The sequence below is a fragment of the Anas acuta genome, chromosome 5 (genome assembly GCF_963932015.1).
Source record: "Anas acuta chromosome 5, bAnaAcu1.1, whole genome shotgun sequence".
NCBI classification, from domain to species: domain Eukaryota; kingdom Metazoa; phylum Chordata; class Aves; order Anseriformes; family Anatidae; genus Anas; species Anas acuta.
In genome coordinates this window covers 26,304,234-26,324,398 of record NC_088983.1, presented here as the reverse complement: position 1 = coordinate 26,324,398, position 20,165 = coordinate 26,304,234, and the positions used below count along the sequence as shown (strand labels likewise).

The following is a 20,165-nucleotide window of genomic DNA, read 5'->3' as shown; positions in this document are numbered from 1 at the left end:
ATAAAGCGCCACGGGTCACACGTGATACCCTCCGCGGGATGTGATTGGCTGTGAGCCCGGCGGGCGCGCCCAGTTACACTTCCGGGTGAGAGGGGCGGCGGGTGCCCTGTCCGCCGCGCGGCCGCCTCCGCTCCACGCCGCGGGCGGGCGGCGGGCCCGCAGCGAGCCTCCCGCGGCACCGAGGCGCCCGCGGCCGCCGCGCACCGAGCGAGGTGAGCGAGCCCCGCAGGGGGAGAGCGGAACGCGCGCAGCAGCCGCGCTCCTCAGCGCTCCGGCGCGGCAACGCGGGGGAAAGCGGGGAAAGACTACATCTCCCAGCAGGCAGCGCGCCGCCGCCGGGCCGCGTGGCACGCTGGGAGTTGTAGTTCTAGAGGAGCTGCCGGCCCTTCCCCCTGCAGGCTGCCGGCACCCCCAGCTCCCCGCGCCCTGAGCCGATGGCGGCACCGCCCGTGATGGCGCTCCTCTCTCGAGCCAGGCACCAGGGGATGCAGGGGGTGCTGTGGAGGTGCCGTGCGCTCTGGCCCGTTCCGAGGGGTCAGCAGCTGCTCGCTGTCTCTTTCGGCAGCCCCAGGTGGGAGAAAGTTGGCGGTGTCAGTTCGGTGAGCTCCTCCAGCACGGCTCTACCCGCAGGTCCCAGAGGAGCCGATGCCTTTCCTGCCAAGAAAAGGCCTGAAGTTGTGTATGAAGAAGAAAAAGGATGGGATGAGGAGAATAAAGAAACACCTGAAGAGAAACTCCGCCTCCATTCCTCTGCAGGAGCCCCCAAGAAACGGATAAGTCCCATTGCGTTGAGGCATAAGTTTGCTAACGTGCAGCCTCCAGAAAAACCTTTACAGACTGAGGAATGGAACAGGCTGAGGGAAAGCTTTCAGGCACCCGAAATGTTCGAAGAAGTGATGTTTAACAGTATGATCAGGTACAACAGCTCCATCGACGTGGCTAAGTCCTTGCTGACTCACGTGGCAAAAAGTAACGGTGACATTGGATACAACTTGTTGGTCAAATACCTGGCATTGTGTGTCCAGCAAGGGAAGACTTCAGAGATTTGTGACGTGTATGATATATTGAAAATGAGATTTAAGACTTTAGAAAGTGGGGCTTACAATCTTATTGTCAGGGGGCTGAGTAATTCAGATCAGTGGAGAAAGGCATTGACTCTCTTGGAAGAAATAAAAAAGGCTATGATTCCTTCACGAACAAACTATGAGTCCTGTATCAAAGCGGCCTGCCGTCACCAAGAAATGACCCTCGCATGCGAACTTTACCATGAAATGTTGACTAAAGACTTGGTGCCAACGCTGGATATCCTGCAGACCTTTTTTGACTACAGCAGGGGTATGAAAGATCCTGAATTACAAAAAGAGCTGTTTGGTATCCTCTTATATTTCAGAGAGAACCAAATATATCCTCACAAAACGCTTATGCGGAGTATAAAGCTGTGGTTTGAAAGGTAAATAATGTTCCAATAGCAAGCTCCAGTTCATGAAGGTGGGATTCTGATTATTCCACACATCAAATCTAATAAGATCCCTTAACATACTGTTTATGCTGATGGCTGAAAATAAATAAGCACTTGACACAGAGTCCCCAAACAGAAATAGAATCTGCCAACTTCTAGCACCATTAGCCTCGCAAAAACAATGCAGATTGGGAAGCAACTTTTGCTGACAGAGGGAACTGATGGTACAGTAAGCACAGAAGTGAGGTCTGTGAGTGTAACTGAATAGGTGTTCTTTTAAATAATGTTTGTTTCTTTTTCTGAAGAGCAGGTTAGCACTGGCTTTTACTAGTGAATAAAGCCAGATCCAATACAGAGATCTGAGTATACAACAAAGAATCAGTTTTTTTGGTTGCCTATTGTCTTTGTAAAACAAACATTAAAGAACCTCTGTGCATCATTGTGTGCAATAGGAAAGGAGGGGAGAAAGGGGATGACTATCCCTAAGCCCATGGCATGTGTAATTGTGCACATAATAAATGCAGTGGCAAAGGGAGAGAAGTCTGCCATTTCGTGTTGTCACGTGTATTATTCTGGTTTGGGTCTTGTGGGCAAAAAGGACTTTACGTGAGTGTGATGGCACCACTAGTAGTGCTGATGATGTAGTGACAAAGTCTCAGTACAGGATTTTGGGATAAGCACCATTACTCATGGAGTAGCTTTCTGAATCTCTCAGGATGACATGCACAGAGTTCTTGAGTCCTGCTTTCCCATCTGCTTTCGGAAGTGCTTTATGAATGGGTCAGGCAGCAGCTTGAAATTGACCATGCAGTCTGGTTCTTTATACAGTTCATAATACTTGGTTACAAAGTAAACTGGAGAGATCAGTGCTAGTTCTCTGCATGTTGTTAAATGCTGATTCATTATATAATACTTTTGGACATTGCTAAATTACGCATGAATCTTTGTACAATTTCTTTGCAGGGCTGATTGGTCTATTTTATTTCTAAACATTGACCAAAATAGAATTGTTCTTTATCTGTAATTTAGGTATTGTTAAATAAGAATCTAATACTGTCATCTATCTTTCCCTATGTACATTAGTATACCGGGCGAGAACTGGAGAGGACACCTGACCAACATCACCAACAGGTAAATGCAACATTTTATTTAAAAGTGAGCTGTTGTCCTTTGATAAATCTTGAGCTTTTCTTCCCTAGCTATAAAAACAGTGGTATTTTTTTTTCTATATCTTTGTATAAGAAAATATTTTAATCCTTGAGAATATGAATTTTCATTGTGTATGGATGACTTCCCAGACGCCAATTTCCAAATCATTCTTGTGCATGAAGCAAGACCGAAGAGGTAGAGTTGAAAAGGAGTTATGCTGAGCATAGTTGAGACAAAAAAAAAATCAAAAACAAACAAAGAAAAACACAGAGAAAAATATTTTTCAAAAATGCTATTTTACAGCATTGCTTATTTGTTTAATGTTTTAATTAAAGACTAACTTCTTGGTTGGCTTTACAATACTGTGGTTTAACAGGGTTTTTAGTAGAGCAGCTTTGGGGTATAAATTGATGTCATCTCAAAAGCTCTCTGTTACTATTCATACCTTGCAGTAATTTGTACAGATGCAAGGGTTCTCCCTTCACACCTGATTTGAGTGAGGACACAATAAATGATTCTTGTGTTGGTTTTCCATAGGGTTATCTTGGCTGCATGTTTCTATCACAGCACAGTTTTCTTTACGTCTGTAGATTCCTATTGTAAAGTTTCCACTCTATATGAAACCTAATTCTGTGTTTTTGTAGCAATTTGGAAACTACAAATGTATTAATGATAAGAATGTTTCCAATAGATTAGGCCTTTTTGGTGATTCACAGTAGTACACTAGGTGGTGGTTGTTAATAACGCACTGCTACTCAAGCAAAAGCACACACAGAAACTGCTGCTTTTGAAGCCCATGAAAGAATGGTGAAACTCCTGCCCTAAGAGTAGGGGTTGTTCGCTGTAGCATAATGGGTTATTATGTATAAATGTGTGTTACTGTACTGTATCATGATAAATCAACACAGTCTAGACAACCTTTTTCAGCCTTTAAAGTTTTAAAATTCAAAAGTTGCAGAAGCTTGTTTTCTTACTGTATAAGCTGTTACAGACTTAAAGGGACTTAGATCACATCGCATGCTATCATGGGTTATGAATCTGAATGCAGCGGTGGTGAGGTGCTATGTAGCAGTTATTTTGTGATAACAATATGAATACCTTTTATTTTGAAGTAAATAGCTTTCAAGTAACTTGCCTGGGTAAGCATTCAAATAAAGTTAAAATGGTTTCAAGAAAAGAGAAAGTCTTTTGACAGAAAGAATCTTTACGTTGTAAGAAAGGATTTTTTTTGTCCTTAGCATAAAGGACAAAGCCCTTTTAAGGTATATCTGAAACACATGTGGTGATTGTTACTAGACTCGTCTCTGCACTCAGTATAACTGGTGTCCAAAGGAACTATTATTCCCTAAGCTGAGCTTGAAAATTCAGTAGGCTTGTTTATAAGTTGTCCTGATTTTTTTTTTTTATAAATACTGGCAGTTATATCTAATATGTTTATAGCCAGGATATTTTCTTCTTTCTCTGAGCTTCTAGTTTCTTTGATCTGTGATAGTCAAAGTCAGAAGCTTGAACCCTCTACAAGCAAACCTTGACATTTGCTGACCAGTTCTACTAACTTTGAGAGTTACAAAAGTGTTGGTTTTCCAAGATCAGCTCCAGAAAGCTGCAGCTTGATTTTTTTTTTAAGCCAATTATCACATCTGATTTCATGTTATACATAGGTGCTGTGATACTCTAGCTCTGTCCCTCAAAAAAAGTGGTTTAACAGTCAATGAGTTTTAAGGACAAGAACATATTTTACAGAGATGAAAGCTTTCTGTCTGTGAATTTTTCGGCATGAAATCATAAAATGGTCAGTGAGGTCAGCAATGCAATTAATGCACTCTTGGTTTGTTTTTAGATACTGGTCTAGGCATTAATGTGTACCAGACATGAGTTTTTGGCAGAATTTCACATTTCTGATTGCCATGGTTTAGAAAATTACAATGCCTTACCCTTGGTGTCTCCAGGATATCTTTGTGGAGAAAGGCAGAGGAGAACAACTTGTTCCATATGAACACTTGAAGCTCAAAGCCTTTGATGCAGTTCTGAGATTGTGCTTGTGAAAATAAGTTATCGTGTTGGATTTAGAGAAGAAGGTTTATTTCTTCACTTCAAAGTATGTCCAGCTGGGTCAATGTAAGCTTCTAAACAGAGCATGATAGAAAAGAAAAAATGAAGCATCAACAACATATCGTGCATATAAGAGGAGTGTAAGGGGGAGCAAGCAGGGAAAAATTCATTGTTTGGCAGCCGGGAATTATCAAAGACCCATTAAATGTTATTTAATTTATTGCCTGTTGAACAAACCATTGGATTCTGCTTATTTTATTGGTACTGTGGCTGGAGTCTCCAGTCTGGTGATGAAGAAGCAAGGTGGATCTCACGTCTAATACTCTTTGAAGAAGTGCTTAAGAACTTTAAAGAGAGCTCAGACACAACCAACTGAATTTCTGTAGTGTATGTTAATGTCCTTTCTGACCCCTCTTTTTCCTTTCTCACTTAGTTAAAGAGTTAAGCTTGGAAACATCTCCAGTTTTAGCCCACAATCACAGATGCACGTCATGAAGTGTATATACCACGAAATCTGTGTATATTTTTAGCTCCTTCGTTTGTCTTTAGAAAGCTTATCTGTGAAAGTTCAAAGCCAGCTTTTTAGGGGAAAAAAAGAGTTCATGCAGTTCACAACCGAAGCACTGAGACGCATGTTGTTTTGTCTCAGTCCGCCCCTGCTACCCACACCTTACCGATGGCTTTGTGGTAGGCCCAGAGGTTCATGGCAGTGGTTCATGACTCACACAGGTCTGACCTGGGTATGGAGTTGTGCGTTGTCTTGCTGTACAGGCTTAATTTGGAGGGGCTACAGGGAGGGACAACTGTGAAAAAGTCAAAGGAATGAACAAATAGTGCTTGGAAGCAATGGCACTTTGATTTTATTCAGAACGTGTACTGGGGCAGCAGCTGTGGCTGTGGGACGTGCAACAACCAAAAAAAGGGCTAGATTTCTAAAAAAGATTATTCTCTTTCTAACAGCACAGTTCTGGAAGATCATACAAAAATCCAGAAGCAGCCACAGCTTTTTCACACTCTCCTGCAGAATCTTAGTCCTAAATCCTCAAATGTCTCTGGAGTTCACTCTTTGATCCTGATTTGGAAAATATTTCCAATGACTTCAGAGTTTTGGATGCATCCCAGAAAGAGTACAACTAATTTTCTCATAATTTTACTCTGTTGGATTTGTTGGAAAGAATCACAGAATTGTAGGGGTTGGAAGGAACCTCGAGAGATCATCGGGTCCAACCCCAAATGTGCTCATAGTCAGACAAGTTAATAAAATTTAAGGCAGTTCGTCTTATTTAAAATTCTTTTAATTTTATTTTCTTGTTTCACTATTGATACAGTGGACAGTGCCCAGTTTGCAGCCATCAGCTGGAGGATAGTGAGCTCAGCGAAGAGGACTATAATAGACTCAGTGAAAGAATAATAAGAGATGTGATACATGGAACTGACACTTTCAGAAAGACCAGTCCACAGGTAGGTCTTGCATACTGTCAGGCTCATTGGCTAGGAGGGTGATTTATAATTAATATTAAATTTCTTTGAAAACACCACAAATCTTATTTTTTCTTTGCTTTAAACATTAATAAGTCATTAGATACTTAATTGAAGTATCCGATATATATAGTATATATATTCAGTTCTGTTGATAAAATGTGTCTAAACCTTGATCTCTTTAGTATTGTTTTTGTTCTTACATTTTCAACCAGTCATTAGTGGATACTGAAATAATTAAAATGTAAAGGAAACTTGGAAAAATATTTTTTAAAATAAAAAATGAAAAGCTGTGGAAATCTTTTAATCCTTCCAAAGCTATGTTTTAAGTATGGAATAAAATTTAGTAAGTAGAACAAAGTAAGATGTAGCATTTTGAGCTTGCAAAAAAAGTAGATGTCCTTGCGTTTCAGAAGTTCAGTTCATATATGAAGCTTGTGTTTATGTGCTCGCTGAATACTTGATTTTTCAGTTGGGTGACTGTTTGCCAGAAACAATAAAGATCCACTTTTCATTTTGTTTACTCAGATTTTACAACCGACCAACCAATTAGCCCTTGATTTTAAAGATGCACTTACATATTTATAATTACAGTATGCATCAGGAGCCTCAAGCTCTTCTAAGGATGTTGTATACATACGAGAGGGAGTAATTCCCACCATAGACTATTACATATTGCAGTTCTGCTTCTTACTCGTTTCGTGTGGAGATCCAGCAAAAGTGATGCTGAATGAAGCTGAGCTCCACTAGGTGGAGCCCACACCACATCTTGTGGTGGTTTTGATGTCATTTTGCTGCAGCTGGCACCTCTGTTCTTCACTGGTTCTGAAAATACGGGAGAGGATGCCAGGTTTGTTTTTAAGGCTTTCTGCAGACACAGCCCTTGCACATGTATAACAGTTAAAGAAATCTGAAATGGTTAATGTCAGGGTGCTTGTAGTGTATGAAGCCTGTTGTTCAGATACCTAATTTCTACACAGATTCTCTCCTCAGTTCAGGACTGTTGGCAGATCTGGCTGTGAATTATAGAGGGGAATGAAATTATCCTTAAAAATGTAGCAATAATTTTAAGTATTTAGTGGGTACTGGTGTTCTGTAATATTACAAGATAAACAAAAGGAGGTGTTTTATTGCATGCTGTAAATTAACTTCACTTGTTCTCCAAACACCTTTGGGAAAATTATAATTAAGGTAGGTTCATTAAAGAAAGCAACAGCAAAAATTCAGTGCCTGAAACAGTTAACTGTCCAGTCCATGAAGCTTCAGTCACATTCTCTGTGGTGACTGCTGTCCTGAAAATTTCCAATGTGTGAAGTGCACAGGGCTAGATTAGCAGCATTGGCTGGAGGGGGGAAGCTCAGCTAGGGAATTCTGTAATGGGTCCTTCGTGCCCCAGTTGAGCAATAGTGGAAATGAACCTGATCCATCTAGCGAATGCAGTTTACTGAAACAAAGAATCCACATTAAGTTCGGATGCCCATAGATTTTGCTGATTATTGCGGTAGCTGAATTTCTGTCATTTGCCTCTCTAGGGCAGTTCCCTGTCGGCCTCGGTCCAGGTGGGCAGCAGGAGGCAGGGAGGGAGTGAGCTTGGTGTGCTCCCTGCTGCCTGCACGGCTCCAAATCTGCTCCCACTCTGGGAGCTGAGCGTGGAGGTGTGACAGAGGCCAAGCAGCGTTGTGATGTGTTGGAGGTTTCCAGAAATAACTTTGGGACTTTTTGCTGCCTTTGTTCTGTGAAAGCAGACGTGGCAAAGAAAATATCCCATCCCGTTTTGCTGTGCCAAACTCTGCGACTTCTCCTGCAGCCAGGGTTTTCCAGAGAGGAAGCTAGGTGAGGAGGCTGAAGTCACGATGTAGGCAAATAAATGAGAGAGGGGGTTTTGCATTTTCCAGGCAGTCACGTTTTTCTAGTAGCTGCAATAGAAAATATTTTGACTTTCTATTCCCTGTTTTCACTTAACTAATTTTCCTCAGTGCATCAGTGCTTCTTGCAACAAAATGATTAATCAGGGAAACAGTTTGAGTTGTTTTGAGCTCTAAAAAAGTTCTGTTTAAATTGCATTTGTAAGGCATTTGGAATTTTCCTTTTTCTTCACTAAGGAATAGTCTGCTGTCTTACAGCAGTATCATTGCTTTTTTTTTTTTATTGAGGATCCTCCAACACTAGTCTGTGCTGTGTTTAAAAAAAAAAATCAGATTTTGAGTTTAGATACTTCTAGAAAAGAAAATTAAACAATTTAGGATGACACATAGCGTACAATACAAATCTTTTGAAAAGATGGACTATGTAACTGGTCATCTGTGGTGAGAAAATACCTATGACACATTAAAAATAGCCATCAGTTCAGATTTTTGTTCACAACCACCAAAAGTTGTATAACAAGGATGTCAGATGCTGGTCAGATGTAGCAAGCTGCAACCTTGCAGCTGATACAGGAAGAAAACAATCGTAACAGGACTGTCACATTTGTACCCGTGTCCGTGTGATGCTTTCAGCTGGATGCCTGTTTACTCTGGCTGCATTTAATTGGCAGCTCTGCTATGGAGCCTGAGATGATAAAATCAGTATCCTGAGAGGCAGCAGCATCTTTTGCTGTGGACTTCCATGCTCAGCTGCTCTCAGCTGTTTCTCTCAGGTCTATGAATGCAGCCATTTCATTCCCATCACAGCTACTTCATGCCCCTGGTAAGGGCTGCTGTGCAGGAGGAAGGAAGCACTTGCCAGATGTGTGTGTGTGCGCTGGCAGGAAGAGATGGGTTTGTGGGCATGTAAAGTCCCCACACTAGGTCTGGGTAATTGTGTAAAGGGGGTTTACAAATTCTTCTACAGTATAAGAGAAGAGGAAGTGACCCATTCATATCGCTGTTATTTTTGCAGTTGAATGAGGCTTTGCTGTTTCCAAGGAGCATGGAAAATAAAGCTCTCTGTCAGCTTTCAGATTGATGCCTTTCCTACAGTGCACATCCCAACTGCACAATTTGCCCCAAAGCCCTTTGTGCTGTGAGTTGTGTTCTAAATGGAGTAGGTTACTAGTTTCAAAAAGTGTACGTACTCCAGAACTGTCTGACGCAGTCTCAGCTTCTAGCAAGATCATCTCGTTCTTCACAGTGCATGGGGTGTGCTACGCCCAGGCTGTGTGTGCCATTTACCTCCTCTACCCCTGCTCCCATATATGCTACTTTCTTGCTGTCAGTGCCAGCGAGCAAAGGACTTTCTGAGGAGAGGAAGGAAGGAGAGGGCCGGGTGGGATTTTTCCCGTGGCTTCGTGTGTCCCCCTTTGCTCCTAGGTGTGTGCCATCACAGGTTCAAATTCCCATTTAAGTTTTTACATACAGTAGGAGTACAAAAATATGGCCTGTTGGTGAACGCTGCACTTTGTGCTGGGACGGGGATTTTTTAGGCAGGGATACTTCTTGTGGTTCTTTTGGGTTGTAGGTAGGACGGGGTTTCAGGATAGCAAGGATGGAGGATCTTGGTACGGCTGAATCTCAAAAGTCCTGAAAGTCTGTTGTTTGGGGGTTGCTGTTTTGGACAGCAGGCCCTGGAGAAGTCGAGTTATTGGTAGCATCTTAGAAGCTCATTAGGATTGAATGAGAGCTAATAGCAGTGTATGTGAAGATTTTACTGGTAGCCATTTGGGTGCGTGCTGGTGTTGGGCTATGGACAAGACTAAGGCAAGAGTTGATGTTTGGGAGTTAAAATACTTGGAGCCCTCACTCAGTATGGCTGTGGTTTGGTCACAGCATTAGATTAGAAGTGATCATCAGTAGGAACAAATGTGTTACAATAGTCTGCAACAACATGGATCAAAAAAATGGCTTATAACTTGTTTCATTATAGGACAACCAGTGCTGAACAGTTTTTATTCTACAGATGATTTTACAGGTGTTGCAGAATAACACAGTGATGATCAAGTCCATCACTGCCTTTTGGCTAATTTTTAGTTATGGGATGAATGTGGAGCTTGGATTATGGATAAGAATAGGGTTAACATTGCAATTAGAATTAAATACACCAGTACTAGTCCTGCTGACTCCTGGATCATGAAGAGTCCTATCTGTCACAGGTCTAGGAAAACCTACGAAGATGAGACACAACATTTGTAGATAGGGCTGAACTTTTTTAATTATTATTTCTCTGCTACATATGGGCCACTGGACTCAATTGGGAGGGGGTTAGTAGTCAGTACAGCAGAATCCTGTGTTGCCTCAAGCCAGGTATGTGGCTAGGTCTTGTAACGTGCCACAGGAACAGGGGAGATCTGAGGGGCTCAGGATTAGCTGCAGGTTTCTTTTGGTTGCAGTGTTTTGGCTAGGTTAGTTTGGGGGTTAGAAAGGAGGCTAGCTTCAGAGCTCGATCCACTGCTGAATCTTGCAGGTTTAGTAAGTGTAGAATAAAGGTGGGTAATGGTTCATGGTGGATGTTGGGATAATTTCAGTACTAGACCGCCCAGACACGATGAGAGTGGTGCAGCCCAAGCTGCAGGATTTATCCTGCATACTTTGTCTTCCTGCCTCCATTTAATTCAGGGTGGATGTTACGCTCTTCTTGTGATATGATCTGCTAGAGAGCAGAGAACTTCTGGAAGGAAGGAAGGAAGAGGAGGGGAAGAGGGACGACTGCACAGGGAAATGGGTGGTGAGAGACAAAGGCTGCTGGAATTTTTCTAAGGTTTCTCTTGCATCTTCTCTTACCCCAGAGGCTCCTGATAATGGAAGCAAACAGAAGCATGGAGATTATTTTGGCAGGAGAATAGAAAGACTAAGCTGCTTCCTCAGTAGCAAGAAATAAATTTAGCTATTTCTTCCCCTTGATTACCTCAGTGTTAGAGAATCTCTGCTGGGTTGGGTCAGATCTTCTGGGGTGGTCCAGTCTTCCTTTTCTTGATTCATTTAACAAGGAATGAATTGAGATTTTATTGAGGTCACTGTCTACTTTGCCATCAGCTCATTGTGCTCCAAAATTAGGCCACCACATAAGAAAATAATGTTCCTTTCTTCCAATCCATTGTCTAAACCTATTCTGTTGTCCCACCCAGTCTTTTCAAACTGCTCCTTTGTCACCTCTGTATTTGGAAATTCTCCTAGCATACTCAATACTCCAGTTAGGGCAATCAAGTAAGAAAAGTCTGTTTCTAATCTTATAATCTTTTTGAATGCCATTTCCTTGGTTAAAATGCGCTTGCTTTGCTGATGCAATGATTTTCTAGATCTGTATCTTCCTTGCACTAGCTAGAACATATAAAAAGAAAGAGAGAAGAAATAGAAGAAATAAAAAAAAAAATCATCAAGGTTTTAGAATGTCATACCTTGAAAAAACACTCCTTTTTCTCCTGTTCATTAGCTGATCACAGAGCCAGACAGGGGCCATAAAAGTGAAGTCAGAATAGTAAATTTTCACCTAAGAGTTAAACTAACATCTTAATCTTAATCTGAGTAGTTCATTTTCAGGGAGATTATTTTATTGGGAACCCCTTGGATGCACAGTCTGGTAGTTGCAGCTTGTTCATTCCACTAATTAGGATCTTCAGACTTCTTCAGACAGTGTTCTCTGCCTTTGAATATTGCTAAGTTCTTTGATAATACTTCTAAAGTAAAATAAGTATGAGCTCATGTTCTTGTACACACTTTGAAATTTTACCTCTTTGAACTTGGGCATAATCAAATGGGCCCTTACCATTTCATCCTTTGGTCCATCACCAAAAATGCTTGCTTCTGAATCAAGGAGCTGGTCTCTAGCTGTGGTCAATCCCAGATTTTTCTGATGCTGTGGAGACCTATGTGGAATTTCTAACACGGGGCTTCCTTGTGATTTATGGTAACTAGAATGGCTTAACAAGTTATAATAATTTCATGTTATCTATCAAATGCCTTATCTCTTAAGATTTGATAAGGTTTGTTTTAGAACAGTAGCAACATGAGCGGATGTTTTCATTACACATGATGATCCTATGAGTAGATACAGTTCCTCCAGAAATCTGTAAAATGTAAGTATACTTTTTTCCATAGTATGCATTGTTTCATCTTTTTGATGTTAAATTGCATTTGGTTTTGTATTCATCATTGGTCTGGCTTCTTCTGTGCCATTCTCTTTCATCAATGTCTATAAAATATTTCATATACATATGGGAATTAGTACAGAACTTTGAAAGAAGATGCTAATTTTTTAGCATGACCCTTTGTTCTCTTTTTGAAAATGCTATGGCTTGTTCAGTGGTTTAGTAGCTTTTTATGAAGTCGTGTCAGGTTTTTTTTTGAAAATGTAATTAATGTCATGTGGTTCTCTTTCACCTACTTTTACATTGACACATGGAAATAATTTTTTTGAGATACTCTTTTGCAAAAGATGTGCACATGAAACTCCTCCAGATCATAGTCTTCCAGTGGTTTTGTACAGTTTTCCATAATCTGTCCAATCATACTTCAATGCACAGATTCTGGTTTATAATTCTCTGGATTGTTTCCAGAAATATTAAAATAGGGTTAGAACATTTGGTGCCATTCAGTTCTCCAGAACAGTTGCTGTTTCTATTGAGATTGCAAATATTAGTCAGTGGAAGCATTTGGTGGCAGCGTGATTTTCAAACTAGCACAACTTGCCTTACCACCCTACCAGCTGCTCATTCCTGTCCCCTTTGCCCCCTTAAAGTGTGCCAGGAAAAAAGTGAGCGTAGCCCTGTGGACAAGCCTAGATGACAAAATCAAGTTTTATTTTCTCTTGGGTGGTTTTTCAGCTAAATCTGTTCCTTGCTTAGATCCACTTTAAGCATTTGCACCAGCATAACAGAGAAAGCAGCAGAGAGGTATATTTGGCTCTCTGATTTTCATGAGGCATCCTTCCACATGGAGATTATGGATTAGCAGTAAGTAAGTGCTAGTCTGCCTTGTGTGCTTGGATGCTCTTTTTTTTTTTTTTTTTTAGTCAGTTCACACTGCATGGCTTTTTTGTTCCACTGTCTGTCTTAAATGCCTGTTACAGCATTATTCAAGTTCATCTCCAAAGGTAGCAGGGCAAAGATGAGGGCATTTTTCCACTGAGGACAGCGTCACAAACTTCTCGTTCCTCCCTCCATGGTAAGTGTGCTCAGGAAGGACATCTCAGAAGTGCACTGCCTGTGTTGCTGAGGCCTGAGTTCTGCACTGTTGGTGTGATGGACCCACATCAGCCAGCACCAAGTCCTGCAACGGCACTGCCAGTGTGCCTGCTCTCTGCCTGCCACCCCAGGGCCTTCTTGTTTGTGACAGATTCTCTGGAGGTTACAGACACAGCAGCCTGAGACTCTTGCATTGTTTGTTAACATTGCAGACATAATAATAGAGGGCAAACAAATCGTATGCAATCCAGAGTACATAGTGTTACCATACACAATACTGAGAAAAGCCTTCCTGCTTATACGGGTTTGAAGGGGATTTCCAGGCTTTGAAACTGTGGGGGAAATATTTAAACCCTTCAGGCACAGCAACAAACAGACTTAAGAGTGCTCCATTAGTTGCAACACAAGGCGCCTTGAAAGAAATTGGCTGGATTTCAGTTTGACAGCTGAATTTTATTTCTCACACACTAATGCTCATTCCTGTGTTTTTCTTCTGATATCAGAGAACACTGCCAAAAACAAAGCAGCCCCCATCACTTTACGTTTTATGAAACTGATAAAAAGTGAATGTTTTCAGTTCCCTAAAAGCTGCTTTCAGTGTTGAAAAACACACTGTTTGATTCGTAGGGTAGGGCTGTGTGATATTTAAGTGAAATATCGTATTCTGTTCATTCGAGTTTACTCTTTCCTTGCACTTGAGTATATTGCCATTCAACGTGGTGAGGGAAAGCACTGCTTTTGCTGTTGTACAAAACTCAGAATTTGGTGAATGCTTCTGTCAAATATATATGTTGGTAACTATAGATTTGTACTTCATAATCAACTTGTCGTGTCTCCACCCTTATTTATGAAGTGAGCACAGATTCGTTTGTTTGGAAGGAGTGACAAGCAGCTGCATCTCCAGTGATTTTAATAGCTTTTGGTAGTTTTTTTTTTTTCAAATTCCATGTGTTTGCATAAGCATAATGGCCTTTCTTGTATTTAAAGTCCTGTATGGATTTGCTCATGTATCTCCTTTGTATGCTATATCACTTTGTTTTTTGGCATTTAGATTAGGGGACATTTTGGATTGTTGAAGAATTTGAGAAAGGCCATGATTTCTATTTCTAGTTTCCAGTGCATTTCCTAATTAGATTTGAGCAGAAAAAATGCTATGATCTAACCTTTCAGTAATCTTAAACTTTCACTCCAATACTTCAGGTTGAGAGATCACCAAAACTCTCTCAAAATTCTGTAGTTTCACAATCCCGAGTTAACACAGTCAGCACTACGCGGTGATCCCAGGAGTCTCACCTGCTCCCAGCCTCATTCCTTCTCTGTGTGCTTTCTGCACGTCGTGCCAGTACAGATTTCTGTGCTCTGACCTGACCAGGGGAACTGGTGCAGGCTGGAGTCTGTTCCATTGGCTCAGCTCACGTTGGATCTGTTCTTAATCCGCTCCAGCCTTCCTTGTTGTGCCAACAGACGTGTTTGTATAGGTAGAAGTGGGGTTAGACTAGGACTGAATGGCTAAGAGAAGGAAGAAGGTAGAAACACCTCTTTTTGCAGCCACACCAGTACATACCAGTAAAAAACAATGGTGAAATACAGCGTGAGATATCCAGCTGGTGTGGAGTACCAAAAATGTGCAATCGCTTCGTGCGTTGGCTGAGATATGAATAGACTTCAGCTATCCACACGCTAGTGGTTAAACAAAAAAATATTTTAAATGTCTTTACTTCTTTATGTCAGGATAAATTCCATAATGGGTTTGTTATGGCTGGCTCTTAGTAATAAATCGATTTAGTCAGTGTGGTGTCCATTTGCAAACATAAGATCTCTTAGTAAAAGTGGCGGTGAATCACTTCTAACGATCGCGTAGCTGGCATTTCCCTATTTTCCCAGCGAGGCAATGAATGAAATCAGGCTTTTTTTTTTTTTTTTTTTTCCCAATTCCCTTTTCTTTTGCACGCAGTGTACAACGGGGTACTACAGCAACATCCCTTCTGCAGGCTGCCCATGTTCCTGTTGCAGCGAGGCACGTTCACCAGGCGCACAGCCTCCTGGCAGCAAACAGAGCAGAATTGCTGCACAGTTCATTGCAGCGCTTTTCTCTAGCTCCTTGGCGTTAAGAGAAACTTCTCCTCAGCATCTTTTTGAGGCAAACCCATTTGGAACAAGTTAGAGATTGCTGTAGTGTTTGCCGTGTTTGAGTGCTCTTGTGTGTAAAGAGAGATGTCTCGCTACTTGTTGGCATCTTGTAAGGGTTCATCAGAAGTGCTCCCTGTTGTGTTCAGCAGGAAGTTTTCATCTAAATGTTCCTTTTTGGATTCCTGTACCCATTATCTCCCTGTCTGGCAAACACACCAGTGTGTTTGGGTCAGGCAGTGTGTTCTCAGTTTGGAAGGGGAAGCCTGTTCGGATTCTTTTTGCCTAAATCAACCTTCACATCACTGGTGTACCACATGGGCGATTTTGGGGTCTGGCTTCCCCTGATCAGTTGTGTCCTGGCTGCAGCTGTGCTCTGCTTAATTACTTTTTATAAGGAAGGTTTTCAATTTCTTTGTCCAGATGGCTAGTGAGGGGATTATCTTTAGAGAATTGTTGATGAATCATCTCTTTATTACAGTAGCTGTAAGATTTGGATAAAATACAGACAAATCCTGATCTTCGAAAGACTAGCATCCTTCAAGCTGTATACTTTCTCTCCTCTAGCGTAAGTCAGTGTGTATGAATGGATAACTCTTTATACTGCATCTGGATGGCATAGCCTGCTGCTTCCTCCCAGGGTTTGCCCTTTTCCTTCCCTGTGTCTGAAGAGGATGGTGAATTTGACATCTCAAAAGCTCAGGGAAAGAGACCTGGATCTTCTGTGGTTCTTTCAGGTGTGTTGTGTATTGTATTTTTCTTGCTTTGTTTTGTTTTTCTGGAAAAGGAAAGGAGCAGTCTTGTGTGTTGCTGGGGAAACATGGGTAGAGAGGAGAAAATGAAGAGATCCTTGGGGATTTTTAATCTCTCTACGGCTTGTCACTAAGGAGTCCTCTGAATTTGATGACATAAATTAAACCTAGCAGAGTAAGTGCAAAAGACAAATGGCCATTAACTCCTCATCTCCCCCTGTGTGGAAAGCAGTCTCCTGTGGCAGCAAGCCTTCTCCTCCTCCAGAATCGCGTCGTTTACTGGTATTGGGAGTGTTTTCTCTTTCTCTCCCTGCTGTATTGCGGTGTTTCCTGGTAGTGAGGCAGAAGAGCCGCTCAGCGCTCGCTGACAGGCCTCAGCTGGGGCTGGGCCTGGAAATGTGGCCAGGAGCAGATGGCAGGGCAAGGTGGGGGGCAAGGTAGCCCTGTAAGGCATGCAGCTTCTCCCCTGCTCAAAAAGTAAACCGGAGAGCCAGGAGCTGGCTGCTGAGAGGCACTGAGCCTGTCCTGCTCAGCAGGCCCCTCCTGGCAGCTCCTGCTGGGAGAGGAGAGAGAGCGAAGCGCTGAGGGGAGCACCCCCTGCCCGCCTCCTCTGCTGCCCACCCAGCTTGTGCTGCAGTGTCTGCTTGGTAGGGCACTCTGCCCGGCAGGGAAAACCCATGCCCTCAAGGAACTGCTCCATAACTATTGGCACTTGAAATAAAATGCCTCTTTAAGGATTCTTCACAAAGTGTTTGTTCTGTATTGCACTGAGCCCTTGAAGACCAGGCTGCATGTACACCGTGTTTTCTAAAAATGTGTACTCGACTGTAATCAGTGTTGTGTCAAATAATGTTGGCGTTGGGAAAATAGCACTCTACTGGAGTATTTACCACATGTTTTCATCTGCTTCCACTTTGTCTTTTCCATTTTTACTGATTTTTTTTATCTCAAAACTTTCCTATTTTACCTTCATTTGCCCTGCATATGTTTTCCTCCTTCTTGCCTTCCCCTCCTTTCAGCCAGCCCTCCAGCATTACAGCGGTGGCTCACCTGATGGTGAACCACAGGTGAGTCCAATGAGCCTGGCAGCCAGGAATCCTCATTTTCTGGAGTTGCTTCTCTTGCCCCCACTGCCTCTGCTGGTAACTGCAATTTTAACACCTGAATGATGCACTCTTATCTTCCTTGGTTTGCTTGTACTCTGCATACAAGTAACCCTTGTTCTAGTGTAATTTGTCATAAGCATCCTGACTAAATTTGAAGTCGGTGATCATTTGGTACTGCCTGACAGCAGTATATCTTCTGAGCAAATAAATTATTTCATTTCTTTCTTTGAGGAAGAGTTGCTATAAATGCTATAAAGGTTTTTGGTTTGGTGTGGGGCTTGTAATTCTTTCGTTTTACTTATTGCTACATGGATAAATGGGAGAAAGTAAGATTAGAAGAGTGGTTCTGGAATTTTAAGCCCAAGGGATGAAATTTGTGATGGTTGTGACAGTCACTGAGCACCTGGGGCTGTGAAACCTCCGCTACCTGACAAGTAAGTTTTACCTGTTGGTAGAAGGGTCTATTATGAAACAAGGTCACTGCACACCACTTGGCACAATATCAGCAGGAAGTAGAAATCTAATGCAAGCATCTGCTGAAAACACTAGATCTTTACTCAAAAATCAAAATAGGAATTCCTGAAGACTTGATTAAGACTTTGTATTCTGTTCTCCTTTGGGCTCTCAGGGCTAAAGCAATTGTGGTTTTCCTTCTGTTAGGAAAAAAAAAAGGATGGATGCTCTTTGTTTGCTCAATCACTGCGTTATGTTTCTGACCTAGTAAGAAGTTCATTGTTTTGCTGGGCTTAAGGCTGTGCATTTCTCACAAATGGAGGGCTGTGTTAGTAAATGAATGCTTATTTAAACATAGATCCTATTATCCAAAGACTGGCATTCAAGGATTTCAGAATTCTTACAGAGAAACTTAGCATGATGCTCTCATTTTGGAAATATTAGCAATAGTGTCATACCCCAGCAGTATTGCTTTGCTCCCCAGCTGTTCCATAACAATGACTATAGACATGTATCTTTACAAAAATGTTTGGTTTGGTTATATATTTTTTTTTTTAAATCTAGATGACTGCAAGTTTTGGTTTTCAGCACTAATGTAACTTAAAATTATGTTGAAAGCATCCACTATAACATTTATAGCTAAAGAAGGTACAATTTTGTGCATATGTTTGTTTTAGCAAATATGGAAGTAAAGATGTGAATTGTAATCAACAAAGGAAAAATGAGAGATGTAGTGTTTTGTTTTGTTTGTTTTTAATAAAAACGGAATGAAAACTTTGTGCTAAACTAAACATATTCTTCCCCATACCCTTTCAATTTCTTTCTTTCTTTATTTCAGGAATTTGAAGCCTTTCAAACATTTGTGGAAAATCGACTTCCATTTGATATTGTTATTGATGGACTCAATGTTTCCCACATAAAACCCAGAAAGTTGCAGTGTGAAAATGTAAGTGCTGGTTAAATATTAATTAAGAGTTTTGTGTATGCTTAGGCTGATGGTGAAACAATTAGTGACTCATTATTACTTACCCTCTTGAGAGATTGGTCAAACATTTTTGTAGCATGTTACAATAAGTCCAAAGACTTATCTAAACTTTACAAATGAAAATGATCAGTGGAAAGATGGTGGTTCTTACATACTTAACTGTATTAGTCATATAAAATGATACATAAATTTCCCTTGTACGCAGTGCTCATAGTTAGAAATAAGTTATTGATAGTAACTTTACTAGGACATATGTTGTGTGTTTCTCTGTTTTCATAACAATGGAGAACAGAATAAACCTACTGTTAGAGAAGATACAGTCTAATGCAGTTAATGCTGGTAAGCCTTTCTCTTGAGATAACCCCCTAGTTCAGACTGCATCCTTTCTAAGTTTAAACTTTATTTCACTTCTTATTGTCTTAATCATTTGAGTTCTGTTCTTACAAGGGCAACTCAGACTGGCTTTAGTTCTTTCCACTTGGTGATTTTTTAGAAGAATAATCCTGCTTCTTTGCCAGTACCTTTGAGAATACTTTTCTCAATCTTTGAGAATTCTTGGCAGTCCTTTTTGGCATTTCACTAAGAAATGGCTTAATGTTTTGTTGTTGTACTTCCAATGAAATATTTATTTTAAATTAGGAATAACAAAGTAGCTCCTCACATGTCTTCCAAAGCCAGTCTTCAAACTTTCAAGCTCTTGAAATTAAAACTAAGTTATAAATGAGCTTGATTAAAAAAAGGAAGTAATTTACTTCTAGTAATTACAAGAAATACATTTTTGTTCTTAGAACTACTTTAAAACTATTCTGAAGAGGCAGGATATCCTTTCATATATGCAGATAAAAGCAGCTGAGCTAAGGAGCTGAGGTAAACCTGCTGAAAGATGTTTAAGAGCTGCAACGAACTTTCATAAGATACTGGCTCATGAAGAGGGTACTTTCCTTAGAATGAAAGTAGAAAAGGAAGTTCACAAGTTGTTTGCATGGGATCATGGAGGAAGTGTCGATTATCTGAGAAGAATCCCAGGCAGCATGCAGCGGCACAATATTTTAAGACCTATGAAGACAGATTTATGCTGCCGAAGGGAGAAGAGAAACGAAGTGTTGTTTTCTTGATGTCCTGCACCAGTACATGCCTGTCCCAGTGTGCGAGCTCTGATCGGGGTCTTGAATGTTCACTAAACGTTGGAGGCAATGGAGCAAAGAGCAAGCCCAGTTTTGTGGGATAATTACTTCTGTTTTCTGGTCAGAAATCTTACTAGGAGCTATTAGCATGTTGAACAGCATAAGCTGCCTTTGAATTGCTTTTTAGATTCTGCTGTATTTATTGGTAGGATTTTAGGGTCTATGATGCTGAGCAGCTCCAGAAGGACAGTATGGCAGCATCAGCTTCCATTTAGATGATTCCGTATAGATGCAAGTTGGATCTTTCATGAATCCTAGGTATTTACAGATAAAGACGTCTGCTTTCCCTTCCTACACGACAGAACACTAACTTGGGCTCATCC

The 20,165-nt window shown here is 41.2% G+C and overlaps 1 protein-coding gene across 2 annotated transcripts in view; it reads left to right on the top strand.

Moving 5' to 3' along the window:
• The first annotated feature begins 72 nt into the window (after positions 1 to 72).
• PRORP (protein only RNase P catalytic subunit) overlaps positions 73 to 20,165 on the top strand; it is a 46,325-nt gene continuing 26,232 nt past the window's right edge. The window contains exons 1-5 of one of the 2 annotated variants that reach the window (XM_068683343.1): positions 96 to 212; positions 399 to 1,450; positions 2,543 to 2,590; positions 5,989 to 6,121; positions 18,512 to 18,619. In XM_068683343.1, coding sequence (XP_068539444.1) covers positions 435 to 1,450; positions 2,543 to 2,590; positions 5,989 to 6,121; positions 18,512 to 18,619 — 1,305 coding nt within the window. In that variant the 5' untranslated portion in view covers positions 96 to 212; positions 399 to 434. Of the gene's footprint in view, positions 1,451 to 2,542; positions 2,591 to 5,988; positions 6,122 to 18,511; positions 18,620 to 20,165 lie in introns of both variants that reach the window. The other variant, XM_068683342.1, reaches the window with a different exon arrangement.